We start from the raw sequence: 26,622 nt of genomic DNA on the forward strand, positions 1-26,622 counted from the left end.
TCTTGTCTTTTTCTCATACCCACTGAACTTCATTCTTACCTCAACTGTATATCATATTCTGATATTTTAAGGCGTTAATATTAATTGGGTTTTTACACTTGATACTACAGTTGCTCTTAGTCAAAGGCATAAAAGTGGTCTCACAGGTGACACAGGTTAAAAGAAAACATGAAAACTGTGTAGCTTAGTGTTAGAAGACTCATCCCACATTTGTCAAGCCTTGGATTTGATCTCCAGCATTGTGTCTCCCCCTCTCCCCAATGCAAAAATTTTCTTTTTCTTTTTTTTTTTTGATTTTTTTTTTTCAAGAAAGGGTTTCTCTGTGTAGCCTTGGCTGTTCTGGGCTCACTTCTGTAGATCAGGCTGGCCTCAAACTCACAGCGATCCACCTGCCTCGGCCTCCCTAGTGCTGGGATTAAAGGTGTGTGCCACCATGCCCGGCCTCAAATTTTTTTTAAGTGTAAGGAAAGTATAGAATATATTTCTGTGTGATTCAAACTCACAAAATGTTCATCTTTTATTTTGGCCTGTTATTATTAAGCACTCTTTCCTGAGGGAGAGATAAACCTGTTTTTTAGGATCCCAAGTGCGGGATCGGAATGGTCTCGTGAGAGAACAGGTGAGGTTAATTCACTAGAAGACCGACCACCTCGTGTAGGAGCTTAATTGTTGCCAGCTGAAAAGATCCCATGAACAGACTCTGGGAGGAGATATACAAATGAGCCCAGAACTGGAGTGGGGGGACGGCTTTTGGGAGACTTGGGATAGTTTTGGCTGTTCATCGCTGCACTTCAACACACTCCTAGAGAGAACCGCTCGAGGGAAGGCTTCGGGACTCTGGCTCCTCCTGAGGTTCTGGGTTCTGGTTACTCCAGGTTCCAGCAGAAGAAATCCTTGTTCCTCGGAACTGATATCCTTTAGGTTTCTTTATTGTGTCCATTAATCCTCATTTCCTATTGTTTTGATTAGTTGGGTTATAAGTGACGAATGCTTGGGCACTAAGTTGTTAATAAAATATATTGGTTAAGAAAACTGAGCCTGCAGTTTCCTCCTCCCCACCCCCCCTTGCCTCCTACCATCATCGGTTCTCCTGTGTTATCCTTAAGCAAATTGCCTTTTTAAAAAACCTGATGTTCTTTGTTTAACAAATCTCACTCATTGAAATGTCCATTTTGGCTTTCACTTTCTTCTTTCTTTCTAACGTTTTATTGATTCTTTGTGAATTTCACATCATGCACTCTAGTTCCCCTCATCTTCGCCTCATAGCCACCCTTCACTCTTGCAATCCCCCCCCCAATAAAACACACAAGCAAATAAACAACAAAAAAACTTACAATGTATAGAAAACATCTCATGGTGGAGGCTGTACTATGTCACAGTGTGTCCCTCTATTCACACATCTTCACTTGCAAATGTTCATTGCAGTGAGTCATCGATCTGATTTGAGTCCCCTGGTTTCTGTGACACCATCAATATTGGATCCTCCTCAGGACTCCTCCTGGTTATCCTGTTGTTGCCCTGTGTCACAGGGACCCTGCAGCTTTGGAACAGCAGGACTGACCCCTTCATGAATCCCAACCATTTGCAGATGATTCAGATTTTGGGGTGAGCCAATTCAGAGCCCTGGGTCTGGGCCTGGGTGTTAGCTGAGCTGGTCAGCTCGCCTGCTGTCTCTCATCTGCAGCATCAGGGCAAGCTCTCCAGCACTGTTCTGTCCAGGACACCTAATGCCACCATGTGCAGGAGGCAGCCAGTGAGGGGCAGAGCTAACTCTCCTGCTCTAATGACTGCAGGGCCAGCTCTCTTGACTGCTACAGGTGGTGAGAGCGATGGGCAAAGGGGCAAGACATCACCCCCTCCACGCCATCACACAGCGCAGACAAGTGGTCCCCTCTACACTCGCCCCAAGGTCAGCTCTGCTTTGCTGTCCAGGCAAAGTACAGGGCATGCTCTCCAGAGTGTTGCAGCTGGTGAGAGGCAAGGCTAACTTGCCCAGGCTCAAGACCCTGTGAGCAGCTTTCCCGATTGCCAGAGCTGTCAAGGGGCAAAAGGGGACTGAGGGAGGGGGCAGTATCACCTCTGTGCCTGGGCCTGGGCCACCCCAAGGCAGATAAGTGGTAGGGTCAGCTCTCCCACATACACACCCCCCTACCAGGACCAGCTCCCCTGAACTTCCTGGATAAAACACAGGGCCTGTTCTTCCTAGTGCTGCGTCCTGCACTGCTGGAGGTGGAGCCAGCTCTCCAGCACATGCTGTGAGGGACCGAGCCAATTATGCACGCTCCTGGACATCCGCGTGGTCCTCGGTGGCTGCCCCAATCAGGGACATCCTCGTGCTCTCTAGTGGTAATACGAGCTTCAGACATCGACACTGACCCCTGCCACTGTATAACCAAAGACTCAGTGGCAGCTCGGGCTGGACCGTCACCATCACACCAGCCTACTTCTTTCCAAGGAGTCTGCAGTTCTCCCTGTCTTCACAATGCTCCTAGTGGCTCCACTTCTTTCTCGCCTGTTTGACCACCACATACTAGCACACTGTGGCGGCTCTCCCTGCTGAAGGCTCACCGTGCCCTGGAGGGGAGGTCTGTGGGTGGCAAGGCAGTCCCCAGGACTCCTACTGCGCTGCGCTGCGCTGCCAGAATTTGATTAGATTTTTTTGTAAGTCCTAGGCATAAAACAGCTTTGGCCGTTAAGCCAGGCATTAAGCTAGGATGAACAACGGACTGCCATCGCTCTGCCCCTGACTGATAGAGGAACACCACCAAGAACAAGGTGTCTCTTTGCCCATTGCCAGGGCGACAAATTGTCATTATTGAGCTGACAGCAAAGTAATTGGCAACTTAAATATATTTGCATAAATCATGTAAGCAGTTACTGAGTACCTACTGTTTATACAATCTTTGCATATGTATACACTGTGTATCTAGTGCTTAACTTTGATATTACAGGGCTAACTGAAGTGGGGGTGTAGCATCAGCACCTGATCACCCCGCAGACTTTACTCTGAGGGTAAAAAGCTTGACTTTCCAGGCTAGAACTGATTGTAACTGGTGGAGAGTCAGAGTTGCTGCTCCTGGCGTGCTCTACACATACACACATACACACACGTTCTCATATTTGGTGGATGGAGCAAAGCTTCAAGAAGAACGTTCCAGCTACTTTACATATATATGTATACACATATACACATCTGGTGGATGGAACAAACTCCACAGGCTCTATTTTTACATATATACACATATACACATTTTGTAGATGGAACAAAATTCCAACCACTCCAACAGCTTTATTTTTTCTCCTACAGCTTATATATCCCAGCAAAATCTTTTAGGTAGTACAAAAATCACAATGTGGTTACATTCTATTTTTCTTTAAGCGAATGATTACAATGAGTATACATAGAAAAACATGCTCCCCAATAAAACTACTTAAAGCAAACTGGGAATTCTCTAAAATCATTAATTCATATAAACAATGTTTTATGAAGGTTCATCTTCATAATGATCTGCAAGAAAATGCTCACATATGAGTGGGTTGTCACCCAGGAAACACTCACACAAGACTATAGGCAGTCAGGGTCCTCCCCACACTTATTCACACCATGCCAGATATGTGAGGGATACAGCAATGACACACATGAGAAGGCACAGCAGCTGCAAGGAATCCAGAGACTAAGCCCCCAGGGCTGTGCCTCCCCAAGGCATACCCACTGCAGACTTGCAAAACAGTGGGCTGTCACCAGGAAGCTTGCTTGCTCATTGCAGCTCCTCCTGCATGGTGCCCACCAAGTGTGTGTATGCTCAATTTTCTTAAACAATCTATTTTATTAACAACTTAGTGACCGAGCATACGTCACTTATAACCCGACTAACCAAAACAATAGGAAAGGAGGATTAATGGACACAATAACAAAACCATAAGGATATCAGTTCCAAGGAACGATTCTCCTGGCACAATCTGCAAGATTTCTTCTGTTGGAACCTAGAGTAACCAAAACCCAGAACCTCAGCAGGAGCAGGAGTCCTGAAGCCTTCCCTCGAGTGGTTCTTCTCTCTAAGAGCATCTCGAAGTGCAGCAATGAACAGCCAAAACTATCCCAAGTCTCCAAAAAGCCCCGCCTCCAGTTCTGGGTTCATTTATGTATCTCCTCCCAGAGTCTGTTCACGGGATCTTTTCAGCTGGCAACACTCAAGCTCCCGCACGAGGTAGTTGGTCTTCTAGTGGATTAACCTCACCTGTTCTCTCACAAGACCATTCTGATCCCACACTTGGGATCCTAAAAAACAGGTTTATCTCTTCTTCAAGTGTGGGTTTGGGTCTTTTGATCAGAAGTGCTATACATTCCCTAAATAATCATATACTATGCCCCAAAATTATGTGCACTGATATCAATATATCCATTGTGTGTGTGTGTGTGTGTGTGTGTGTGTGTGTGTGTGTGTGTTTCTTTTGCAGGGTAAGTACTACAACCTTGAGCTACATTCCATGCCCCTAGCACTTTTTCCAGCACTCCAAGGATGGAGACAGGAAGTTTATGAATTCAAGGTCAACACCAACACTATAGTTGAGATGACCAAACAAAGATATATATGTAGGAAGTGAAATCGTCAGGACTTGGTAGGTGATTAGACACAAGGGGAAAGGAAGCCTTAAGACAGAACTATCTGGGTGAGGGGAGGACCAGGGAGATGGTTCCTTACAGTTCTCTACACACAAGCGTGGGAACCTGAGTTCAGATTCTAAGTGCCCCACGTGAAAGCAGTAAAACCTGGGCCTGGCTACACTCTGGAACCCCAGTCCTCAGAGCCCACTGGCCAGCTAATCAGCAAGCTCTGGGTTTAAAAACTAAGGTGGAGAGTGATAGAAGACATCTGACTTTCAAGCTCTGGCCTGCACTGAACACACATTTGCACACTCACACTAGCATGTGCACATAACACACACACACACACACACACACACACACACACACACACACACATAAACTGTAAGACAATTCAGACTTGTTTCTTGAAATCCATCCATTAGGACTGTATACCTAATGAGGGAAGATGAGTCAATGTAGTGAGAATTTCTTTTAATCCCAGGTGTGGGGTATGCACCTGCTTCAGACTGTCTCCAGCAGCTGACTATGATTTGTCTCGTACCCTGGCAGGGGCATGATTTTCCAGATGAAGATAGTTTATCTTTGGAATTCTGGGGTCTCCGCAAAGGGTACATCAACGCCAGAACCTCAAGAGAGGCGGCAGCTGCTGCTGCCCCTGCTGTTGTTGCTGTTTATTATTTGTTGTTTGTTGCTGTTTTCTGGTTGCTGGTTGCTGGTTGGAAATATCCTGATGAAGATCAAACTTGCCCGAAGGAACTCGACACCCCTATGTGCACTAAGTTGTCTAACAGTATCGCCGTCCCCTTTCCCCTCTAACCTTCTTTCTCTCCTACCTAGTATTGGGGGGCTGGAAGGGATAGGGGTGGTGTAGGGAGGTCACCCTCAACTACATACTGAGTTTGAGGTGAGCCTGAGCATGTCTACAGACAAATAAGTAAATAAATAGAAACTCTTAAAAAAAAAAAGCTAGCTATTTTACAAAGCGTTACTTGCGCCCTCCTGACTTGTAGCTCACCTCAAACTCAGTATGGAGTTGAGGGTGACCTTGAACTACTTATCCTCCTGCCTCCAGCTCCACAGTGCTGGGCCTACCAGGATGAGCCACCTTCCTGCACAAGCATCCTAGCAGCCTACCAACCTAGCTCTGCCTCCAGCCTGACAGTTTCTAGTCTCACACAAACGTATTGATCTTTTTAGTTTAAAATTGATATGTTCTTTTTTCTTTTTCCTTTCTTTTCTTCCTTTCCCAGATGATGCTAGCTTGTGTCAAGTTCATAAAACCTAGACTTCTCTCACCCCAGCTGTACACATTCTCCTTACAGCCCTGCTACCTCTCAGCATCACTCTCTGCCCTCCAACACTCCCCCTGCCCTCAGTTCCTCCACCTCTCTCTCCTCTGCTCCTGCTTCTCTCCGAGCCAGGCCCAATCTGCCATCCACGTCCAGTGTACGATTTTGTCTCTGTGCTCTGGACTCTTCCAGATGCCTCCGGCTATTCTCTCATATCTACAACAAAAACCTTGCCCTTAGCCATACCATGGAGAGGAGGTCATATAGTCAGCTTATAGAGTCATAAATAATGCTTTACTATGTACAGACTTTCCCCCTCATTTCTGACACTCTTCAGAAGAGTTCTAAAAGTGGAACTTCTGAATCAGATCACACAAACATTTTTACATGTCTTGTTATTTTTCAGAAGCTTTCTATTAATCACTGTTTCTTACAAATAGGCTGGGTAGTCCATGCTGTTATACTCACTGCTGAATTACTATTTGAAGGCAAACATTACTGACGAAACAATGCATCACTGTTTTTTTTTTTTTAAAAAGTTATGTTGAATGAAGGAAGCTAGAGACAATAAGAGGATTCTTGGACTTTAAGTGAAACCCTAGGGGTTGGGGGGAGCTGATCGGTGGTGAAAGGAGCATATGTTCTTGCAGAGGACCCACGTTTGCCTTTAAGTACAGCTTCAAGGTCTCTGACATCTCTGGCCTCAAAGGGCACCTGCACTAATGTGTGAGCACACACACACACACACACACACACACACACACACACTTTAAAATAAAAGTAAATTAGCTCAGTGATTAAGAGGACCTGGGTTCAGTTCCCAGCACCCACACGGCAGCTCACAGCCATCTGCAACTCTACTTCCAGGGGCTCTGGCTCCATCACACAGACACACATGCAGGCAGGCAAACACACACACAAACAAACAAACAAACATGCTGGACATCGGTGGTGCACACCCTTAATCCCAGCACTCGGGAGGCAGAAGCAAGTGGATTTCTGTAAGTTTGAGGCCAGGCTGGTCTACACAGTGAGTTCCAGGACAGCCAGGGCAGAGAAACCCTGTCTTGAAAGACCCAAACCAACCAACCAACTGAGCAGTCAGCCAAACAAATAAAAATAAATCTTTTAAAATCTTTAAGAGAAAAAATGCAAACAAAACCCTCTAAGAAATATGAATTCAGAGTGATAGAGCGCAGATCAGCAGGTGCCCAGGCACCAGGGACGGACAATGATAAAGACACTGTCGAGAAAGTAAGAGGTGTATAATTCTGTAATTATTATTCATGTTTTTCATTTTTCTCTATTTTTTTTTTTTTGCTTTGTTTTTGAGACATGGTCTAATGTAGCTGAGCCTGACTTTGAATTTTGTTTCATCTCCCAAATGCTGGGATGACAGGAGAGCACTACCACGCTTAGTTAATTGTTTTAATTGGACTGGACAGATCTTTCTTTAGATTTGTGTGAGTACTTCACATGCTATGACAGCCTTCCTTTAAAATCATCCAGTTTTAATTTTTCTCTCAATACATGGTAGTACTCCTTTACCTGTACAAGGTATTTGTTTGTGTTTTTTTGTTATTTGTTTATGTGCTGGAGATCACGGGCCCTAGCCATATGCGTGGTAACTTAAAGGAAAAGGATGTACCACACTCCTACGCGTCTCAAAAGTACAGTACATTTTTGATCATTTGCTTTCAAAACACAGGAAGAATCCAAATTAGAAAGTGAACAATTTGCAAAACAGGAGGAATCATAGTTAGAAAGTGAAATGACGTTAGAGCCAAGGCTTCAGAGCTGTTATCAAGCTGGCTTTGCACATCGGCTCTGATGTTTACCTCAAGTTACTAGGCGCAACTTAAAGAGCAGAGATATGACCTTAACAACAAAAACTCTAGGAACCGCTGTTTACAACGAGCACACAGTAAACAACACCTTCCTTAGCTACCCTGCCCTTCATTAGTGCTCACAGAGGAAACCAAAGAGGTGAGAGCCTGCAGAAATGAGCTCACGCCGGCGTGACGTCACGAGCATTTGACGTCAGAAGGCGGTTGCCACGGGGACCGCTCGCCACCGACGGCAGAGTCGTGAAACTCCATCTCCACACGACTCGGTTTTGGCCTCTGCGGGGTTGAAGCTGCTAGAGAAGCTTCAACCTTAAGGGGGCCTCAGGGAGAGAGGAGTGGCGGCGCGGCGGAGCGCTCCATCTCCGCGGCTGTGGGGCCCGGGCCGAGGCCTGGGCGGCGGCGGCCGCTCCGCGTCTTCTCGTCGCTGCAGCGCGCCGGGCGGATCCGCCATATTGGAGCCGGGGCCGCAGGTTCCGTGCAGCGGCGGCGCGAGGCGGGCCTGGCAGCGGGGCCGGCGCGGCGGCGGCGGCGGGGGAGCGCATGAGCCGCCGCGGCTAGCCTCTTCCCCGCCCACCGCCTGCGCTGGGCCGTCGGGACCCGGCCGGGAGGGGCCGCGGCGGCCGCAGGATGTTCTCTAAGAAGCCGCACGGGGACGTGAAGAAGTCCACCCAGAAGGTGCTGGACACCAAGAAGGACGCGCTGACCCGCCTCAAGCACCTGCGCATCGTCATCGGTGAGGAGAGCAGCGACCTGGGGGGCGATGCCGGGGCCTGCGAGCCCCGGGGGTTCGCCCTCGCGACCTGGCGCGGTCGGGAGGGCGGCGTCTCTGCCCACTCGCGGCGGGGCGGAGGGTGAGGGAAAGGGGCAGCTTGGCAGTTGGCACAAACCGATCGGCACCGACACCGAGAGACCCACGTTTGAGTTCGTGGTCTGAATTCTTAAAAAACAACAGTAACAGAAAAACAAACAAAAAGGAGCGTCAGGCTAGAAACTTAAGTCCTTGATGAGACTTCAGGGGCACTTGGTGTTGTGGGTAATGGTGTTTAGAGGGTGTGTTTGCCCTATGACTGACAACTGCCATCCCCACCCAAGAGGAAAGAAAAGCAAATGCTCGTTAGGGCGGTATAACCCGTAGTCTGCTGTTACACCTCTTTGGGAAGTGGGTGGTTCCCGAAGCTTGTGGGAAAGAAACCGCCCCACACCCCCGTTCTTCCTTTGCTGTCCTTTAGAAAGAAAAATAATTACAGAGAACAAGATTCTCCAGAACTCTACAGAATTCAGTTTTCATTAAAAATTTCTTATTCTCAGCCGTCTCCAACTTCAGTTTTTCTAAAGACCGAACCGAGCTGAGTTTGGGATACAGTGTTACGTGAGGGGTTTATATACTTGGTCATAGATAATGTTGATGGGGGCCAGACTGTACCTATGGAACTTTTTGTTCTGTACTTGGATTTTTTTTTAAATGAGGAAATTTGAGATGAAAAGGAAAGTTAGCCAGGGTTTATGTATTGAATAATAGCATAACTGAGCTTAGAGCTCAGATGCCCGGACTCTGATTCAAAGTTTATCATCGTAGGCTATTTTCCCGTAACTACCTGTTTTGGAGAGTGACATAGGTTTAGTGGTGTGTCCTCTGTTTCAGGGATGTATTTCTCTACTGTGCTGTGACAGATACCACTAATAATACCCGCCATTGTGCTATGCTTTCCTGTGTACAAAGGGTCTCACATGAATTATTATAATCTGTCTTTGCAGTCTGTCTGGAAGTAGAGATATTCTTGCCTTTTTTTTTTTTTTAACTAATGAGAAAGTTGAAGGTAAGCCGTGGTTCTACTAAGCTGCTGCGATACTAAATTAAGACCAGATTTTGTGTCTCTTAATTTATTTTTCAACCTTCCTACATATATGACAGCTAATCTTTATCACAAGTACTTAGATTAGAGAACTCGATTAAATCTAGCTTATGCAAACCATGTGACTATGGTAGAAGTTTTAGATGGTAGAGGTTTTTTGTTTTTTTAAACATCTTACTTTCATTCTGGAGCTAAGTCATTAAAGCAAGACTTGTCCGAAAAGATGTGGCTGAGACATGCTAAGTAGTTGTGAGCGTAGCTGTATTAGAAAATAGTGGCGGTTGGAAACCGGACACTTGGTGGAACATGATTCTCACTTTGAGGCAAGCGGTAGGCTCCATAAATGCAGAACTTTGAAGCTGAGTTACAACGGGGTATTGGGATTTCCTAAATTAACTGCCATGGTTGATGAAGGAGTGGTTTCTGTGGTGTGTGTGTGTGTGTGTGTGTGTGTGTGTGTGACTGTGTCTGTGTCTGTGTGTGTGTATGTTTCCTAACTTGGGAAATAAGAGATTGCTATCACATTGGGTATTTTGTAGGACTTAGCTTCCTCATTTGAAAGTACAATACTTAAAAAAAAAAAAAAGAAACCTTTTTGCTTTATTAGTTTAAAGATTCTTTTTAAAAATATAGAAATCACCAGGAAGACATCTTCCAGGACTTTGAGACGTTGAACATCTTATAGACCTGTGCTCCGTGAGAAGCCCACACTGACGTAGTTGTAGAACCGTGCTGCCTCACCAGACGCGTTTTGCCAAAAACAGACAGTTGATCATGTCTGGAAGCGCCTTTTCTGTGGGGGTTACTAGATATAACATGCTAGATGCTGCTAAATGAACAGAAAAACAGTATTCAGGTCCCAAGTGTCAGAGTACTGGGTTCCGAGCCCTTATCATAACTCATACTAATAGATGAACCCTCAAGTGCTAAGCTTGGTGTTAAGTTCTCCTGCCTTAGGGTGAGGAATTGAACCCGGGCCTCAAGTATGTGAGCAGACTCTTGCTGCTGAGCAGCGTTTCAGCTTCCATATTTGATAGTTACAGCTATTTTATTTAAAATAAGATTAATATGATTTCTAAGAAAATGGGAGAAACAGAAAGACAAAGTTGAACCCTTAGAGCCTTGCCAATTAGTATATTATTTTGTAGTTGGAAGAGCCATTTTAAATTCTTTTTGAAAATAAGTAGGGTTTTAAGTAAATACAGTGAAGAGACTGCTTAGTCGGCTAATTACACAGAGCCGTATCAGACCAAAGAAAAGTACATCCAGATAATAAAATATCAACCCCCCTTAGACAAAGTCTTTCTAGATAGGATCTGTCTCCTGTAGGCATCACTGTTTTACAACCACTTTAGTGTGGTCTTCTGTATAGGTCCTTACTGACAGGACAGAAAGCTATAAGAATGTTCAATATTTGAAAGTCTTTAGAGATGTCTTCCTCAATGCTTTCCATTAAAAGATGTATTTTATTTTTCATGTGTATGGATGTTCTGCCTGCATGCATGTCTGTGCAGTACATGCTTTGCAAGTATGTCTGTGTACTACATGTTTATTTGGGTGCTTTGGTACCCAAGGAAGCCAGAAGAGGGTGTTGGGTCCATGGTGGAATTCCAGATAGTTGTAAGCTACCTTATGATTGCTGGGACTTGAACCTGTAGGTCCTCTGGGAGAGCAGCCAGTGTTCTTAATCACTGAATTACCTCTCCAGCCTACCTTTCATTTTGTTTTTAAAGTCCTTAAAATGCAAACAAAGTGTGTGTGGGGGGAGGTCTTTTTTTTCTTCTTTAAAAATCGGTTATTATATAAAAATATAAAATTTAAATATCCAGTGGACCTTTTTCTTGGCATGTGTTTCAACTATAGTGAAAATTCCAGTTAAATTTATAGAATTTAGCCAGGTGTAGTGCTGCACTTTGATGCTAAGGCAGGAGGATTACAAGTTAAGACGCTCTGGGCTATAGCTGTATAGGGAGTACCAGGTCAATCAGGGCTACATAGTGAGACCTTGCCTTAAAAAACAAACAAACAAACAAAACACAACAACAACAAAAAAGACTCCTGATGGATTTAGGTTTCAAATCTGCTGGCTTACTGATGATATCATGTCTTTATTTGTAGGAACTAAAAGGCTTAAAAAAAAAGAAGAGGCCTTATCTGGTTTCTAGAGTTTTGTGGTATCTTTTTTTTTTTTTTACCTCCTCACTTGTTTTACCACTGGTAGCTTTAAGATATAGTAATAATGATAATAAGGTTACCACATGTAAAATGAGTAAGATAGTTCTTGGCATATTATGCATATTCTGGAAGTGTTGGTTTGCTTCTACTTAAAGTGGCAAGTTGGAAGTTTAGTTGTCTGCATTTAAAACACATGCTTACTTAGCTAAGAATGGATTATTGCTAGGTCATTCTAACAGCTTCATTAATGTATAGATGTCATCGGATTAAATTGCACATATTTAAAGTTTTTACAGTAGTTTTAACATAGGGGTACCTCATGAAATCAACATTAGACTTAGCCAGACAAGATAAATATAGCTAGGGCCTGGGCAGTAGCTCAGTAATGAAGCATTCACTGTTTATACAAGGCTGGGGAGTTATCTTCTCCACAAGTAACAGAAAAAGGGCTGGGGCTGTAGCTCAGTGCTAGAGTGCCTCCCTAGCATGCCCGAGGTCCTAGGTTCAGTCCCTAATACTGCCTTCAAAACTAAGCAACAAAAACCTATAGTCATGTGCATGAGATAATGAATATGTTCCTAACCTCCCCAAGTTTCTTCATGCTCCCCTTCCTCCTTCCCTTCCTCCTCAGTTTATACCTTCCCATCCATCCCTGGACAAATTCCAACCTGCTCTTTAAATTTGCATTTCATAGAGTTCTATATAAATGGGACTACATAGCATGTAACTAAAACTTTCCTATGTTGTGTTTTTTTGTTTTCTTTTACTCAGCCTCATTATTTTGAAATTCATCTCTGTTGTCCTCTGGTGCCAGTGGTTTGTGTGCTTAGTCTTGAGAAGTAGTCTGCTAGACCCCAGGTTTTCCAGTTGTCTGTTGATTAATAACGTGCATTGTTTGGGGCTGTTACAAGTAAAGCAAGCTCCTGGGCTGGAGAGATGGCTCAGCCCTTAAAGGCTAGGCTCACAACCATGAACAAGTGACACTGCTGCCAAGTGTGCTTGAATAGACATACTTTTCATTTGGAATGGACAGACACCTGGGAATGGAGTGGCTGGGTGTGTGGCTGATGCCTATAAATCTCAGCGCTTGGGAGGTGGAGTCTGGAAGATTGTCTCAAATTTGAAGCTAGCTGAAGCTACGTGAGTTACAGTCTAGCCTGGGCTACAGAATGAGAGACCTTGTCTCAACAACAAAACAACCGAAGAAACTGCCAATTTCTTTATTATTATTCAACATTTCAGCTGGTATGAGAGTATCAGTTCCTCCATATATGTGTTATGGCTGCTCTGTGTGACCAGTCCTCTTTGTTTCAGCCTCTGTGTATGCTGGTCACGTCTGACAGTTTGTGTTTATTGGCATTGTGTAACTTTTTTTACTTTCTTGGTAAACTTTCTCTTAAAATCTGGATTGTTCTCATTTGTCGAGGCAGGGTCTCTAAATCAAGTCCAGGTGTGTTGATACCAGCCGCGCTAGCGAGCCACCTGCTCCTGCATCCCTGTTCCTGCCTTCCAAGCCCCAGGCTTGGGATGTGAGCGCTGGTCACATCCTTTGTATGGCAGATGCTTCACCTGCTCTGCTGGGCCATCTCCTCAGCCCTGCTCAGAAGTTTAACATTGTTTGGTTTTCTTAGTTTTGAAAGGCCTTTGTATATTCAGTATAAAAGTTTTCTGTGGGTTTGTTTTGTTACTGTTGTTTTGTTTTCTCAGTGCTCAGGGTCAGAGCCAGGACCACAACCTTAGTCAACTGCTCTCCATGCAGAAGCACCCCAGCCAACTAAGACAAGTCTTTTTTATCAAGTAAACGATTTGCCGAGCGCTCACCCCCAGCCTCAGCTGGTTGTGGACTGTCCTTTCATTTTCTTCCTTTTCAAAAGATCATTTCTAAAGAGGAAAGCTGCCGCCCCCTCCCCACACCCCCAGGGTTTCTCTGTGTAGCCTTGGCTGCCCTGGACTCTGTAGACCAAACTGGCCATGAACTCACAGAGATGCGCCTACCTCTGCCTCCCTGAGTGCTGGGATTACAGGCCACTGTGCCTGCCAAGAGGAACATTTTATTTTGACATGTAATTCTCAGTATTTTCATTGAAAGAGTAGACATTTGTAAATTTTGAGGTTTTAAAAATATTTTTTAAACCTTTATTTTTATTTCATGTTTATGAGTGTTTTGTCTGCATTGTGTGTTTGTTTCTGTACAATGTGCATGCAGTGCCTACACAGGCCAGGAGAAGGTGTCAGGACCCCTAGGACTGGGATTGCAGATGTTGGTGAGCTGCCTGCTTCTGAAGAACAGACAGTGAGTGCTCTTACTGCAGAGTCGACTCTCCATTCCCTAGCATTCTTAATTCTGATTAAGTATTTAATCCACCAAAACCAGAACTTTAACTTACTTTAAATATTTATATCAATTTTTTCTTTAATGCTAATTTTTGGACAGTGACATCTAAAATCTTTGCCTAACTCAAGGTTACATATATTCTTTTATGCTTCTAAAAGTGATATCGTTTTAGGTTTTATTTGGGTCCCTGATTCACTTTGAATTACTTTGCTTTGTAAATGTGATATAAAGTGTGTTGTAGGGTGCTCCCCCTCCCCCATCTTTATACATAGATATCCAGCTGTTTTCAAACTGCTGTTTGTTTAAGTCTTACTTTAGTGAACTTCCCATGTGCTTTAGTTAAAATGTGGTTGTCTAAATATGCGTGGGCCTATCTCTAGACTCTGTTTTGTTTCAGAGATCTGTTTTGTCTGTGCTTTTGCCAATACCACAATATTTTGATTATTGTAACTAAAATAAATCCTGAAGCTTAGTGTTTTTCCCCAGCTTTTCTCATTTTCAGAGGTGCTCTCTGTTGTTGCTTGTGCTTTTGAAGTGCCAGGCCATTTGTATTTTCATGGGAGTTTAAGATTAACTTGTTAAGCCAAGCCCACCATGGTGGCACATGCCTGTACTCTCATCGACTTTGTAGTCTAGCAGTTTAGGAGGCTGAGGCCAGAGAATCATTTGAGGTAACTACCATATTTTTTTTTTTTTTTAGACTGGCTGGCCAGCAAAACCTGGGGATCTTTCTGTCTTTGTTAATACCTCTCCCTTTCTGTGCCCCCAGCTCTTTGCATTGGTTCTTTTTGTTTCGTTTTGTCAGGTGGTGCTGTCCACATGCTGAGTTTTATGGCCTGCATGGTACTTCTGTCGTGGAATCAGTTATGCTACGACCTGGGGTGGCCTACCAAGGTCAGGTGCCCTGTTATCCTAGTAATAGTTCCCCCCTCCCCCCACTAGAATCTGTAATACGATTTTAAAAAATTGTGTATGGTGTGTGTATGCGTGTGTGTGTTCGTGTGTCATAATGCTTATGTGGAGGTTGGTTTCTGGAGTTGGTTCTCTTTTTTCCACTGCATGGGCTCTAGAGACGGAACTTTGGTTATTAGGTGTAGGTAGCAAGCATTTGTACCTCCTGTGCTGTCTCCTGGCCCCTACTGTGTCATTAATATGGCCTCTTTTGCTTTCATCTGGTTAGTGTTACATGGTAAAATTTTGCCCATCTTTTTAATCTACTATACCTTTATATTTAAAGTGGGTTTCCTATTACCTGGTTGACCCTGCCCTCTTATTTTATCTATTTTGAACTAGTATAGGGAACAGGTGAAGTCCTGAGTAAATGTGTGTTGTTGATATGGGCACAGGCAAGGACCCCAGTACCTTAGACACAGGGGCCTTCCCTGGGTGAGGCTTAGAGGGATGCCAAAGCCTTTCTCTGGTCCATGTGTGGATGTTGATAATAGTGTGTGGAAAACAAACAAACAAACAAACAAACAACTCTATCATAGCTTTCTCTCCTGAGTGCTTACGGCTTGAAGAATGCTCCTAGTGAAGCTAGCAAAGCTTGTCTTCTTGTCAGCTGTGCACCATAAACCCTGCCTCCTTGCTAAGCTGTGTGCAGTAGCTAGCCTCCCTGTTTAATTGTGTATAGTAAACACATTGAGTTTTGAGGTGCTGTGGCTTTTCTATCCGGGAGCCCAGAACACCATTTGAGGTAACTACCATATTTTTTTTTTTTTTAGACTGGCTGGCCAGCAAAACCTGGGGATCTTTCTGTCTTTGTTAATACCTCTCCCTTTCTGTGCCCCCAGCTCTTTGCATTGGTTCTTTTTGTTTCGTTTTGTCAGGTGGTGCTGTCCACATGCTGAGTTTTATGGCCTGCATGGTACTTCTGTCGTGGAATCAGTTATGCTACGACCTGGGGTGGCCTACCAAGGTCAGGTGCCCTGTTATCCTAGTAATAGTTCCCCCCTAGCTTTCCTGTGTCTGTCATTTCTTCATTCGCTGGTCACCTCTAGTCAGTTCCAGGACTCATGCTGTGCAAGGATGTGGCAAGACAAGGTCACATGCATACCCAGGCTGGCCTCAGACTCACTGTGTACTTGAGAATGATGTTGAATTTCTGATCTTCTTGTGATTCCATGCCTGGTTTATGTGACACTGGGGATCAAACCCAAAGCTTTTTGCATCCTAGATAGGCAAGTTCTCTACTGACTGAACTACATGCCCTGGTCTCAACTTTACTGATTGGTTGGTTGATTGCTTGCTTTAGAGACAGAGTATTGTTATGTAACCCAGGCTGACCTGATTCTCTGTCTAGTCCAGGCTGGCCTTAAATTTGAAATATTCTTCCTGCCTCAGTCTCCAGAATGCTAAGACAGGAGTACATCATTGAATCTAGTGAGAAGTTTTAAAAATATGACCCTAGTATATAAGCAAATAGTTTTTGTCTGTTTAGAATTCTAGGTCTGTGGGCTTGTTTTCCCACTTTGTCCTTTAAATATTTTACTCCACTGTCTCCTTGCTTGCTTGTTTCTGATAAGTCTTTTTTCATCTTTACCTTATCCTATATAAGACATATCATTTCTTTTACTATGGCTGCTTGTAAGGCGTTTTCCCTCTCCATTATTAATTGTGAGCCATTAGGTTATCTTCATATTTCTTTTTTTTTTATGAGCAAAAAATTTATTTATTCATTTCTTGCATTTGAAGTACTCCTCGATGACATCCTTGGCCTGAGATTCTTTGCCATAGTCCTTAACCACTACACAACTGCAACCAACCACTTTCCGTGGCTTCCCCTCTCGATCGATCTTACAGAGGCCTACCCATCTCCCCAGTTTCTTGTTGTCATCAACCTTAATCAGGTTGATCTGGTGCTCAGCACACAGCGCCTCCACCAGCTTGACGTACATGGGCTCATCGCAGTTGGATGCCAGCACACAAAGGTGGGCCTGGCGCTTGTCTAAGGCTTTGGCAGCTTCGCGTATGCCACGTGCTAGGCCATCGTGGATGAGGGCGGTCTTCAGCACCTCTTGAAGAGCAGTGTTGACGTCCATTACACCTCCAGCAGCAATGCCTTCCTCGGCCATGGCGGTGGATTACGGGTGAGGGCGAATCTTGAACACACCCGAGCCTCCGCCTCCGCCTCTGCGCAACTCGGCGGCGGCAGGGGAAAAAACTATCTTCATATTTCTTGATGTGGAGTTCATTGAGCTTCTTAGACGCAGGTGCTAGCCTGTGGCAGAGGGCAGCTGCTCACATCACCACAGACAGGAAGCAGCCTGGGGCTGACGTATTTGTGAGGATCTGTCTGCAGTGACTGACTTTCTTCAGCTCTGCCCTACTGCCTAGTTTCAAGAACTGCCCCAAATAGCACCATTAGCTGGATGTCAAGCCTTTGGAACGTAAAAGCTTCAAACCATCGCTCCGATTCATGTACTTAACGGAACAGGCTGTTCTAAATATAGAAAGCCATCTTTGCACCAGTATTTCATTTATTAAGAATTGTATTGTATCCACATAAGCAATGAATAGAGTGTAGCATGAATAATTAGAGAAAGAACAACTCAACAGTCACCATGTGGAAAAAAGAAACATTATCAGGTTAAAGATGAGCTGATTACAGCTATAAGTCATTGAGTTTAGCTCTTAAATTTCCTGGTAGCTCAGGTGAAAACAGAAAGGTCATGTTACAAGTTTTTGGTGTCTTTAGAATGGAAAGAATTCTTTGTTTCTGGTTAAAACCTTCATTTCTCTTTCTCTCTTTCTTTCACTCATATGCCGTGAGTTAAGGTGTTCCTGCCTTGTCCTTCCAGGTGCTGGCGTTGCACCATTACTGGCTTTGAAACTTTCCCTTATTTAATTTGAAATTTATGTATATGCATTCATATATTTATTATATAGTACCTTTTGTTGAAGTATTTATACTATAGAAGTAGACCTTGGAGAAAGTAGTAGCATAGATGAGTATTTTTTTTTTGTAAGTGATAAGACCTTCCTCCAGTTGACATGAATCTTTTTTTGTTTGTTTGTTTGTTTGTTTTTTTGTTATTCGAGACAGGGTTTCTTTGTGTAGCCTCTCTATCCTGGACTCGCTTTGTAGACCAGGCTGTCTTCGAACTCACAGCGATCCGCCTGCCTCTGCCTCCTGAGTGCTGGGATTAAAGGTGTGCACCACCATGCCTGGCTATTTTTTGTTTGTTTGTTTGTTGAATCTTATCTTTTATTGGGACCTTGGAGTATGGGACTCCACCCCCCCCCCCCACCTTGAGACAAGGTCTCCTGGCTGTCTTGGAATTCAAGACATGTATGTAGACCATGATGGTCTTAATTTCACAGAGATCCTTTTGCCTCTGCTTCTGGGATTAAAGGAATGTGCCATCATGCCCTGCATGTGTGGGACATCTATACTTTGCCTCTTCAACTAAATATTGTTTTTTGTGTGCATGAGGGTGGGAGGGCGCATGTGTGCATATGGAGCTTAGAAGTCAATCTCAAATTTTTTCTCTCTCTAATGTTTTTTTCCCTCCCTCCCTCTCTTTCTCTCTCTTTTGGTCAGGGGCTCTCATTTGGCTTGGAGCTCACTGATTGGCAGGAATGGCTGACTAAAAAACCCTAGGGATCCTTTTGTCTCTATGACTTTTCAGCTTTGGAATTATAGGTGCACAGTCACTGGCTTTTTACGTGAGTTTTGGGCATCCACAGTCAGGTCGTCATTCCTGTGTGACAGACACCTCAACAGCTGAGACATCCTTCAGCCCCATCCTATTCACTTTGGTCTGTTCTTCCTATCACTTCTTATTACAGTGTTTTCTCTTTGTTGCTTAACCATGTGTAGCAGTTTACTAGTTGGTTTCCTTATGAGGCTCTTTCTCCCTTTCTGAATTTCCACATGGTGTTGTCATAGTCTTTCTATAGCACATTACTGAGCAGGTCACACCAACTGCTCTCAGATCTTTCATGGATCCCCATTGTCAGGAAGATGAAGTTCAAAAATTTTAGCTTGTATTTAAAAACCATATAATTATCTGGTCTTACTGTTCCCACTGAGTGATGCAGTTGAATCATAAAATGCAAAGGGATATAGTGTACTTCATTTGGTTAAAACCCATCTGAGTCCCAGTTCTCTCCTTGATGTCAGATTTCTTTGTATCATATTTTCATGGGCGACACACTCCCATGGAATAGGAAGCTAGCATCCCTGTATTTGTCTAACTACTTTGATGCTTCTGTTACACTTATGCATTCATTTGAAAATACTCCATGATTTGGGATACACATTGCTTGTTCACATTGTCCTTCAAACTTTCTCAGTGCTCTGAGTTCTCTACCTTCTGATTGGTGTGTGTGTGTGTGTGTGTGTGTGTGTGTGTGTGTGTGTGTGTACGAGTACATGTGTGCATATTTGAGACAGGGTTTCTCTGTAGCCTTTGGCTGCCCTGGAACTCACTATGTAGACCAGGCTGACCTCAAACTCAAAGGAGCCCCTTGCCTCAGCCTCCTGAGTGCTGAGGAGGCATCAAGACCAGTCCATTCCATTTCATTGATTACAATTTTTTGCAGACTTTTCTTCTGTAGCCCAATCCGCCTTTCAGTGTTAGTGTTTTTCAGTGTTCTACTTACAAGGCTCTTTCACCTATATATAATCCCTGAATAAACTGCCCTTGGTTTCAAATGGCCATGTATTTACTGTTGATGACCCACGTTCACACTATAGATTTTACTCCAACCTGTTTCCTAACCTCAAAAGCAATCTCTGCACTTAAGACTCACTATACCTTAAACTCAGGTGTCCTAAGACCTTTTCTGCCGCATTGCCTTCCTGTGCCCCAGTTACAGCTCTGGGATGTTACACTGGAGCATCACACCAGAAGCCACTGCACTGTCCCTTGCTAATAATGCTTGCTGTAAGTCGGCCTTCCTGTCACTCTTACCACTGGAAAGCTTCAACTTTTGCATCTTTCAGGGGAAATGTACACTCGGCTTCCATCAGGCCTTTCTGGGTAGGTTAGTATAGGAGCTGCCATGACACTTTTCATACGCTGTGCTTATTTACCTCTAGTAGGTTGATTGTTTGGTGACAATATTATTTGCATGCCTAAGGAATGCCTCGTCTTTCCTGAGCACAGAAATATCTTTTTATATCCCTAAATTTAGTGCAGTGGCTTGCCCTATCATAGGTTATAATAGGTGCCTAGTAAATACTGTTCAGTTCTTGAGTGGATACATTAAGTATGAGGAGAACAAGACTGTGAATGTTATTGGCAGTGGTACCAAAATCATGGAGGTCAGCATTCTGACCAGAAAGAAAGTTTGGGTTGTTTTAAATACCTATGTAAAATAATTTGATTCAGAATCTAAAAGCTATGTTTTATAACAGAAAAATAGGCAAATGTGCACATACACCAAGACATTAACTGAAAAATGTTTATGGCATTATGGCAGTAGTAACAGGCAATTTCTGCTGGTGAAAGACATTTTTATTACAGTTGATAGTATTCAGCTTTTATAAGACTCATTTTAAGGAGCCCGATGAAATGTTAGCCTTAAAGTACACTAGCCCCTCACTTTTACCCCCACTGTATAAATAACTTCACTGACCAGAGAGAAGGCTTGATCAAAAGACAGAGCAAATGGAAATTTCAAGATGCTGGTCTTGAATGGAGTTATGTGGCCGATAGATAGATGGCAAATGCTTTTAGAAGATGGAAGGGGCAGGAGGGGTACTTCAGCTTCTGGAGGGAGACAGTGGTACCTCTGATGCTTTGGCTTTAGCCTGTTGATTTCAGACTCTCGGCATTAGGTGTTTTGAGAGAATAACCTTTGATGTTTTGGGCTGTAATTTCTTGAAAACGATCACAGAAAGCTAAGAGAAGTTTCTTGGCAGTTTTGGCCTTTCCCTCTCTACTGTGTGTATTTGAGAATCAGCTGGTTAATGTCCATGAAAAGCTTTGATTAGATGTTTTGGTTTTTGAAACGTTATCTTACTATATATATAGCTCAGGCTGGTCTTGAACTGGAAATTCTCTTGCTTCACTTCCTGACAGCCTTACATTATGCTTGATGTTACTCAGCTTTTGTTTTGTTTTTTAATTACGTTGAATCTACAGACTTAATTAGAGGAAATGCTGACTTTAGTAGTACGTGCTCTCTTTCTGTACTAAGGAATTTTCCATTTCCTTATTTAAGTTTTTTTTTTAATTCAGAATGAAAAGTTTTACATTTTTTAAAGGAAAGATTCTTACACACCTTTTAAACATAGCTGGAAACAGTTACATTTTAAGAGTGTTCATACTTAAAAGGGCACTTGGGAGGTAGAGGTAGGACTACTACTATAGCGGAAGGCCACACCTGCCCCACACTGTCAGATCCTACTACCTCCAGAGCATGACTGCTCCGTTTCCTACAGAAGGTGCTTGTTGATGAGATAAATGTTTAGATGACATTGAAGAAGAAAGTATTTTTAAAAATTTGGGCTTGGAATGAGGAGTGCTAGTATATCACAGGGCCTGAACCCAGTATACCTAGCCCTGGGTTCAGGCCTCAGTGCCACAGAAACAAACAAAACACCCAGAAAAATTTGAACAAGACTACATAGTAATAATTTACAGATTGATTTTAGAATTTAGCTCTGTTCTTACATTTGAATATTATGTTTCTAAAGATTTGTTAGAATTTTTTGATGGAAAGTATGCTGAGACTTCACACGTTAACACATGCTATACCCCTGAATTACATGTCCAATCATTAGTAACTACTAAATAAGTAAGCTTTTCATATGAATGTAAAGATTTTGTCTAGTAGTTCCATCCATATGTTCTTGGTAAGTTTTTAGACTGATTATTTTATAGAAAAGCAGCTGTCATATATTGGTAATAATAGTACTTTCGACTTCTTAATATTTGACAGGCTCTAGAGCATGTATTTTACATGTATTACTTAACCCTTGCAATGGCCTCATAAAGTGGATAGTAAGTAACCACTGAGGAGACGTGAAGACTAAATAGACAGGAAGAGAAAGGCCAGGCTGGAGTCTGATTTCAGTTGTTTATTACTTAATACTTTCAATCTTTAGTTTATCTGTCCATGAAATTATTATAACAGTACCTCAAACATTGTTAGAGAATGCACAAAAAATACATTTGAACCGCAAATCTTTTTTTCATTTATTTTTTATTAATTTATTCAGGTTACAACTTAATTGTTATCCCATCACTTGTATCCTTCCATTCCTCCCTCCCTCACACCCCCACTGTATTCCCCTCTTCTAGGTTCATGACCGAGAGGATCTCCTCCTCCACTTTATGGTCACAGCTATAAAGTCTCATCTTGGTAGCCTGCTTCTTCTTTCTGTGAATGCCACCAGGACTCCCCACCAAGGGGAGGTCATCAAATATGGGGCACCAGAGTTCATGTCAGAGTTAGTCCCTGCTCTCCACATAACTGTGGAGAATGTCCTGTCCATTGGCTAGATCAGAGTAGAGGTTCAATGTTTACTACTTGTATTGTCCTTGTTAGTGCAATAGTTTGAGCAGACACCCCTGGGCCCTGATCCACCCATTACGATGTTCTTCTTGTAGGTTACTAAGATCCTCTGAATCCTTCTATTTTCCCATCTCCTATATTTCTCTTACCAAGAGTCCCAGTAGGATGTCCTCACATCTATCCTAATCTCCTGGTAAGTGAAGACTTTCATGGGACATGCCTCTTGGGCTAGTGCCCACTTATAAGTGAGTATATACCATGTGAGTCTTTCTGCTTCTGGGTTAACTCACTCAGTGTGATCGTTTCTAGTTCCATCCATTTGTCCACAAATTTCTGGATTTCCTTGCCTTTTTAATGGCTGAGTGTAAATGTACCACAGTGTCTTTATCCATTCTTCAACTGAGGGACATTTAGGCTGTTTCCAGGTTCTGGCTATTATGAATAAGGCTGCTATGAACATGGTTGAGCATATGTCCTTGTTGTGTGGTGGAGCATTTTCTGGATATATTCCAAGGAGTGGAATAGCTGGGTCTTGAGGAAGCCCTATTCCTAGTTTTCTGAGAAAGTGCCAGATAGATTTCCAAAGTGGTTGTACAAGTTTGCATTTCCACTAGTAATGAAAGAGTGTTCCTCTCTCTCCACATCCTCGCCAGCATGTGGTGTCACTTGAGTTTTTGATCTTAGCCATTCTGATGGGTATAAGATGGAATCTCAGAGTTGTTTTGATTTGCATTTCTCTGATGACTAAAGACGTTGAACATTTCTTTAAGTGTTTCTCAGCCATTCAGTATTCCTCTGTTGAGAATTCTGTTTAGTTCTGAGCCCCATTTCTTAATTGGTGAACTGCAAATCTTATAGAGGAGCCTGAAGCATTTTTGAAAGTTTAACTGGACTCTTAAATATGATAAAATTAAATCAGAGGGTTGTGTTTGTAGCTCAAGGCATAGCACTTACTTAGCATGTTCAAGACCTGGGTTCTGGCTAAACACAAGATTAGATGGTATACTCTACTCAGTCAAGTAATAGAATTTGTTTTTAAAGACTACAAGAGCCTTACATGTCTGGCAAAAATTAGCATCTTAGAGAATGATTGAGTTTCTGTTAGAAAACAAAGGAAATAAAGTTGACTACTGGTGTTTTATTTTAGATAATGTAAAGAAACCACACAACTGTTACCTCCCCTCCACTCAAACTTAAGATAGAATGGCCAGGCAAATGTGGTGTGTGTGTTTGATGGAATTTGTTGTTTCTGTCTGAATTTTTTAAGTTAATAGTTAAAGTTTGCTGCTCATCTTTCTATCAAGTATCCAGAAGAAAATAGGTTGTTAATGTAAACTTTTTAAAAAATAATAAACATGTCATTTCTTGTCCAACAGGTTTAGAAACATAGTCATCTATGTGTATACTTATTTCTTTGACAATTTAAAAATGATGGATCTAAGCAGTCATACTTTGGTCAGTTGCAGAGGACTAGAAAACATGATGGCATGGTAATGTAGAGTCATATGCCAGATGGGACACGTATGCACATGAGAGAGAAGAAGGGTTATACAAAGTACTGCCTTCCTAGAGATAGGGGCATTTGAGCTCTGCTTTGAGAGATAATTAGGATTCATTATGCATACATTAAGGACTAACCGTTTGGGTCAAGGTAATGAATGGTAGGAACACAGACATGAATGTAACAAATTAGTGGGCCAGTGCTCCTTGAAGGTTTTAAAACAAAACATCAAGCTTCAGCTTTACATTTTCAATTTAATCACAAAGTGAGTAGAGGAATTGGTGTAGTGGGTGATACTGTGTAGAGATACTTTGTGAGATTTGGTAAAATATTTTTTTTGTGAAAATTTAAGTGGATATGATGTTATTTCTTTGATGCCATTGTTCCTTTTAAACTTCCTAGTTTTATTGGTTAATTTATATCAGAAATTCTCTGCTCTGGTATCACTATCAAGGCTGCTCAGCCTACCCACTGAAACTGTACCATTCCTTCCATAGTTAATGCTGCTGGAATACCAAATACAGTCTGTAAACTGGTGCACAGGTACTGATGGCGTATTACATATCTGAAACAAGGCAGATACACAAGTTGAATGTTTGAGTGGTTCATCTCACTTTGACGATGCTATAACATCCAAATTATTGGACTTGTCTCATCACCTAGGGAATAGAGCATCAAACAGTCCATGTGCTTTTCACTTTGTACAAGTCTTATTCATATTTAAATGTAAGAACACAAAATTTCACATACACACATACTTTATTTGATTTAAAGTATTTGTATTGTCTGAAAACTTGGCATTTATTAAGATGTTGGCTATATGTTGTTGGCTCCTAAAAGGCATATAATTAATCCCTTCAGTATCCAAAAGAAGATTTTTGCTGCTAGAGGAATGATTTTATGAACCGAGATAACTACTTTGGATGTGTACAGCTGGTTATAAAATATTGATATTGTCTTATTTTGATTAATCTGAAATCAGATGTCATTATTTTATAATATATAAAATAGTATACTGAGATGCTCTTCAAAAAAGTGAAGGTCATGTATTTGTTTGCAGTAAACATTAGTCATTTGGTGATACTGTAGCTTGCAATTTCTAATTTTAGGGGGATTTTTACATTTTAAGTTCTACATTAGCTTTAGTTCTTTCTTTATAGTAGTAGTTTTCAATTAGTCAAGAAGCTTAGCACTCATTCATTTAGCTGGGTAGGATGGCACAGGTTTTACAGATTGGGATTCTAAGAAATTGAATATTAGAGTTAGAAGAGATCTTCAAAAGAAAGAAACAGAAGAAACTTGCACCGTTAGCAGTTTTGTCCCTCCTATACTGGGTTCTCTCAGCAGCATTAATTACTTTGCATCTCTGTGGGTCTGGATGGATCATGTAAACAGAATAGGATATGTATTGTCCTCTGTGCCAGGTGCTTTTACTTAGTACAATGTTTAAATAGTACTTCATTTTTTTCATGAGTATATAATATTTGTCATATGAATGTACTGTGTTTTGTCTATTTGTTCATCACTTTATGAACATTTACATTGTTGGCAGTATTTGAAAATTGTGAGTGATGATGCATGCTATGCATTTATAGTCAAAGCAGCAATGCACAATTCAAATTCCCCACATCATTGCCAACTCTTGTTTTATGTCCAGTCAGTCAGATAGTAGCTATATAGTTGATAGTGACACATCTTCCCTTTTGTGCTAGTGATTGAACTGGGACCTCATGCATGCTACATAAGTGCTCTACTATGCAGACATATTCCCAGCCCTTTGTTTGGTTCTGGTATTGTTTCCGGTAGCTAGGGATGACAAGAATTGTTTCACGTTCATATTTTTATTGGCTATTATATATGTCATTGAAGAAATGTCTTATTCAAATATCCTGCCCATTTTAACTGTCTTTTCCCCCTTTTTACAGTGTTAGAAATTGTTAAAAATAAAGGTTGCAAGTGTTGTCTTCCTTTCTGTAGGGAGAGTCTTCTCAGTGTCTTGCTAGTGTCCTTTGAAGCAGGCAAACAAATGGAAATAAATACACAAGTCCGTTTCTTTTCTCTTTACCACTGACCAGCAAGGATTTGTTCCTGGTTTATTAATCTGTGTGGCTTTACTTCACTCACCAGTTTTGATTACTATTAGTTCCTCAGCTTTGTTTTTCTTAAGATTTGTTATAAGTATTTTAGAATCTTTGTGTTTTCCTACAAATTATAGAATCAACTTGTCAATTTTGGTAAAAGACTAGTGTGGATTTGAGTAGGGATTGCATTGAATCTAGATGCATTTGGGAACTCCTACTGTCTTCACAATATGAATTCTTGAGATTTGTTTTGGTCTTTATTTTTTTCAAAAATGTTTTAGAGTTTTCATATTTACCATCATAATCTGCATCAAGAACTAAACACAAAGGGGATAGATACAGAAGAAGAGAGAGCTGAGTGGAGACAGAGGATGTGAAAGCTGGTCTGATTGCTGACCGTTGTCTGGACTATGGAAAGTCTTCTCTGCTGCTGGGAGGGCCCTTGTGATGTGCAGTCCTGTTA

At 42.3% G+C, this 26,622-nt stretch overlaps 2 protein-coding genes across 7 annotated transcripts in view; one reads left to right on the forward strand and one right to left on the reverse strand.

Annotated features, from left to right (window-relative positions):
* Positions 1–8,345: 8,345 nt before the first annotated feature.
* The window catches only part of RALGAPA1 (Ral GTPase activating protein catalytic subunit alpha 1), a 210,289-nt gene continuing 192,012 nt past the window's right edge, over positions 8,346–26,622 (forward strand). For all 6 annotated transcript variants that reach the window (XR_014780905.1, XM_084791681.1, XM_084791684.1 and 3 more), the window contains exon 1: positions 8,346–8,478. Coding sequence is in view for 5 of the 6 variants with exons in the window: in XM_084791681.1 (XP_084647807.1) it covers positions 8,373–8,478 (106 nt within the window). In the remaining variant the exon portion in view is untranslated. The remainder of the gene's footprint in view (positions 8,479–26,622) is intronic.
* On the reverse strand, positions 16,749–17,261 carry LOC311602972 (small ribosomal subunit protein eS12-like). Its single transcript, XM_084791687.1, has one exon. It carries the CDS (start codon positions 17,180–17,182, stop codon positions 16,784–16,786), a length of 399 nt encoding a protein of 132 aa, XP_084647813.1. The 5' UTR covers positions 17,183–17,261; the 3' UTR covers positions 16,749–16,783.

The sequence above is a fragment of the Acomys minous genome (genome assembly GCF_964271855.1).
Source record: "Acomys minous genome assembly, chromosome: 8".
Classification (NCBI taxonomy): domain Eukaryota; kingdom Metazoa; phylum Chordata; class Mammalia; order Rodentia; family Muridae; genus Acomys; species Acomys minous.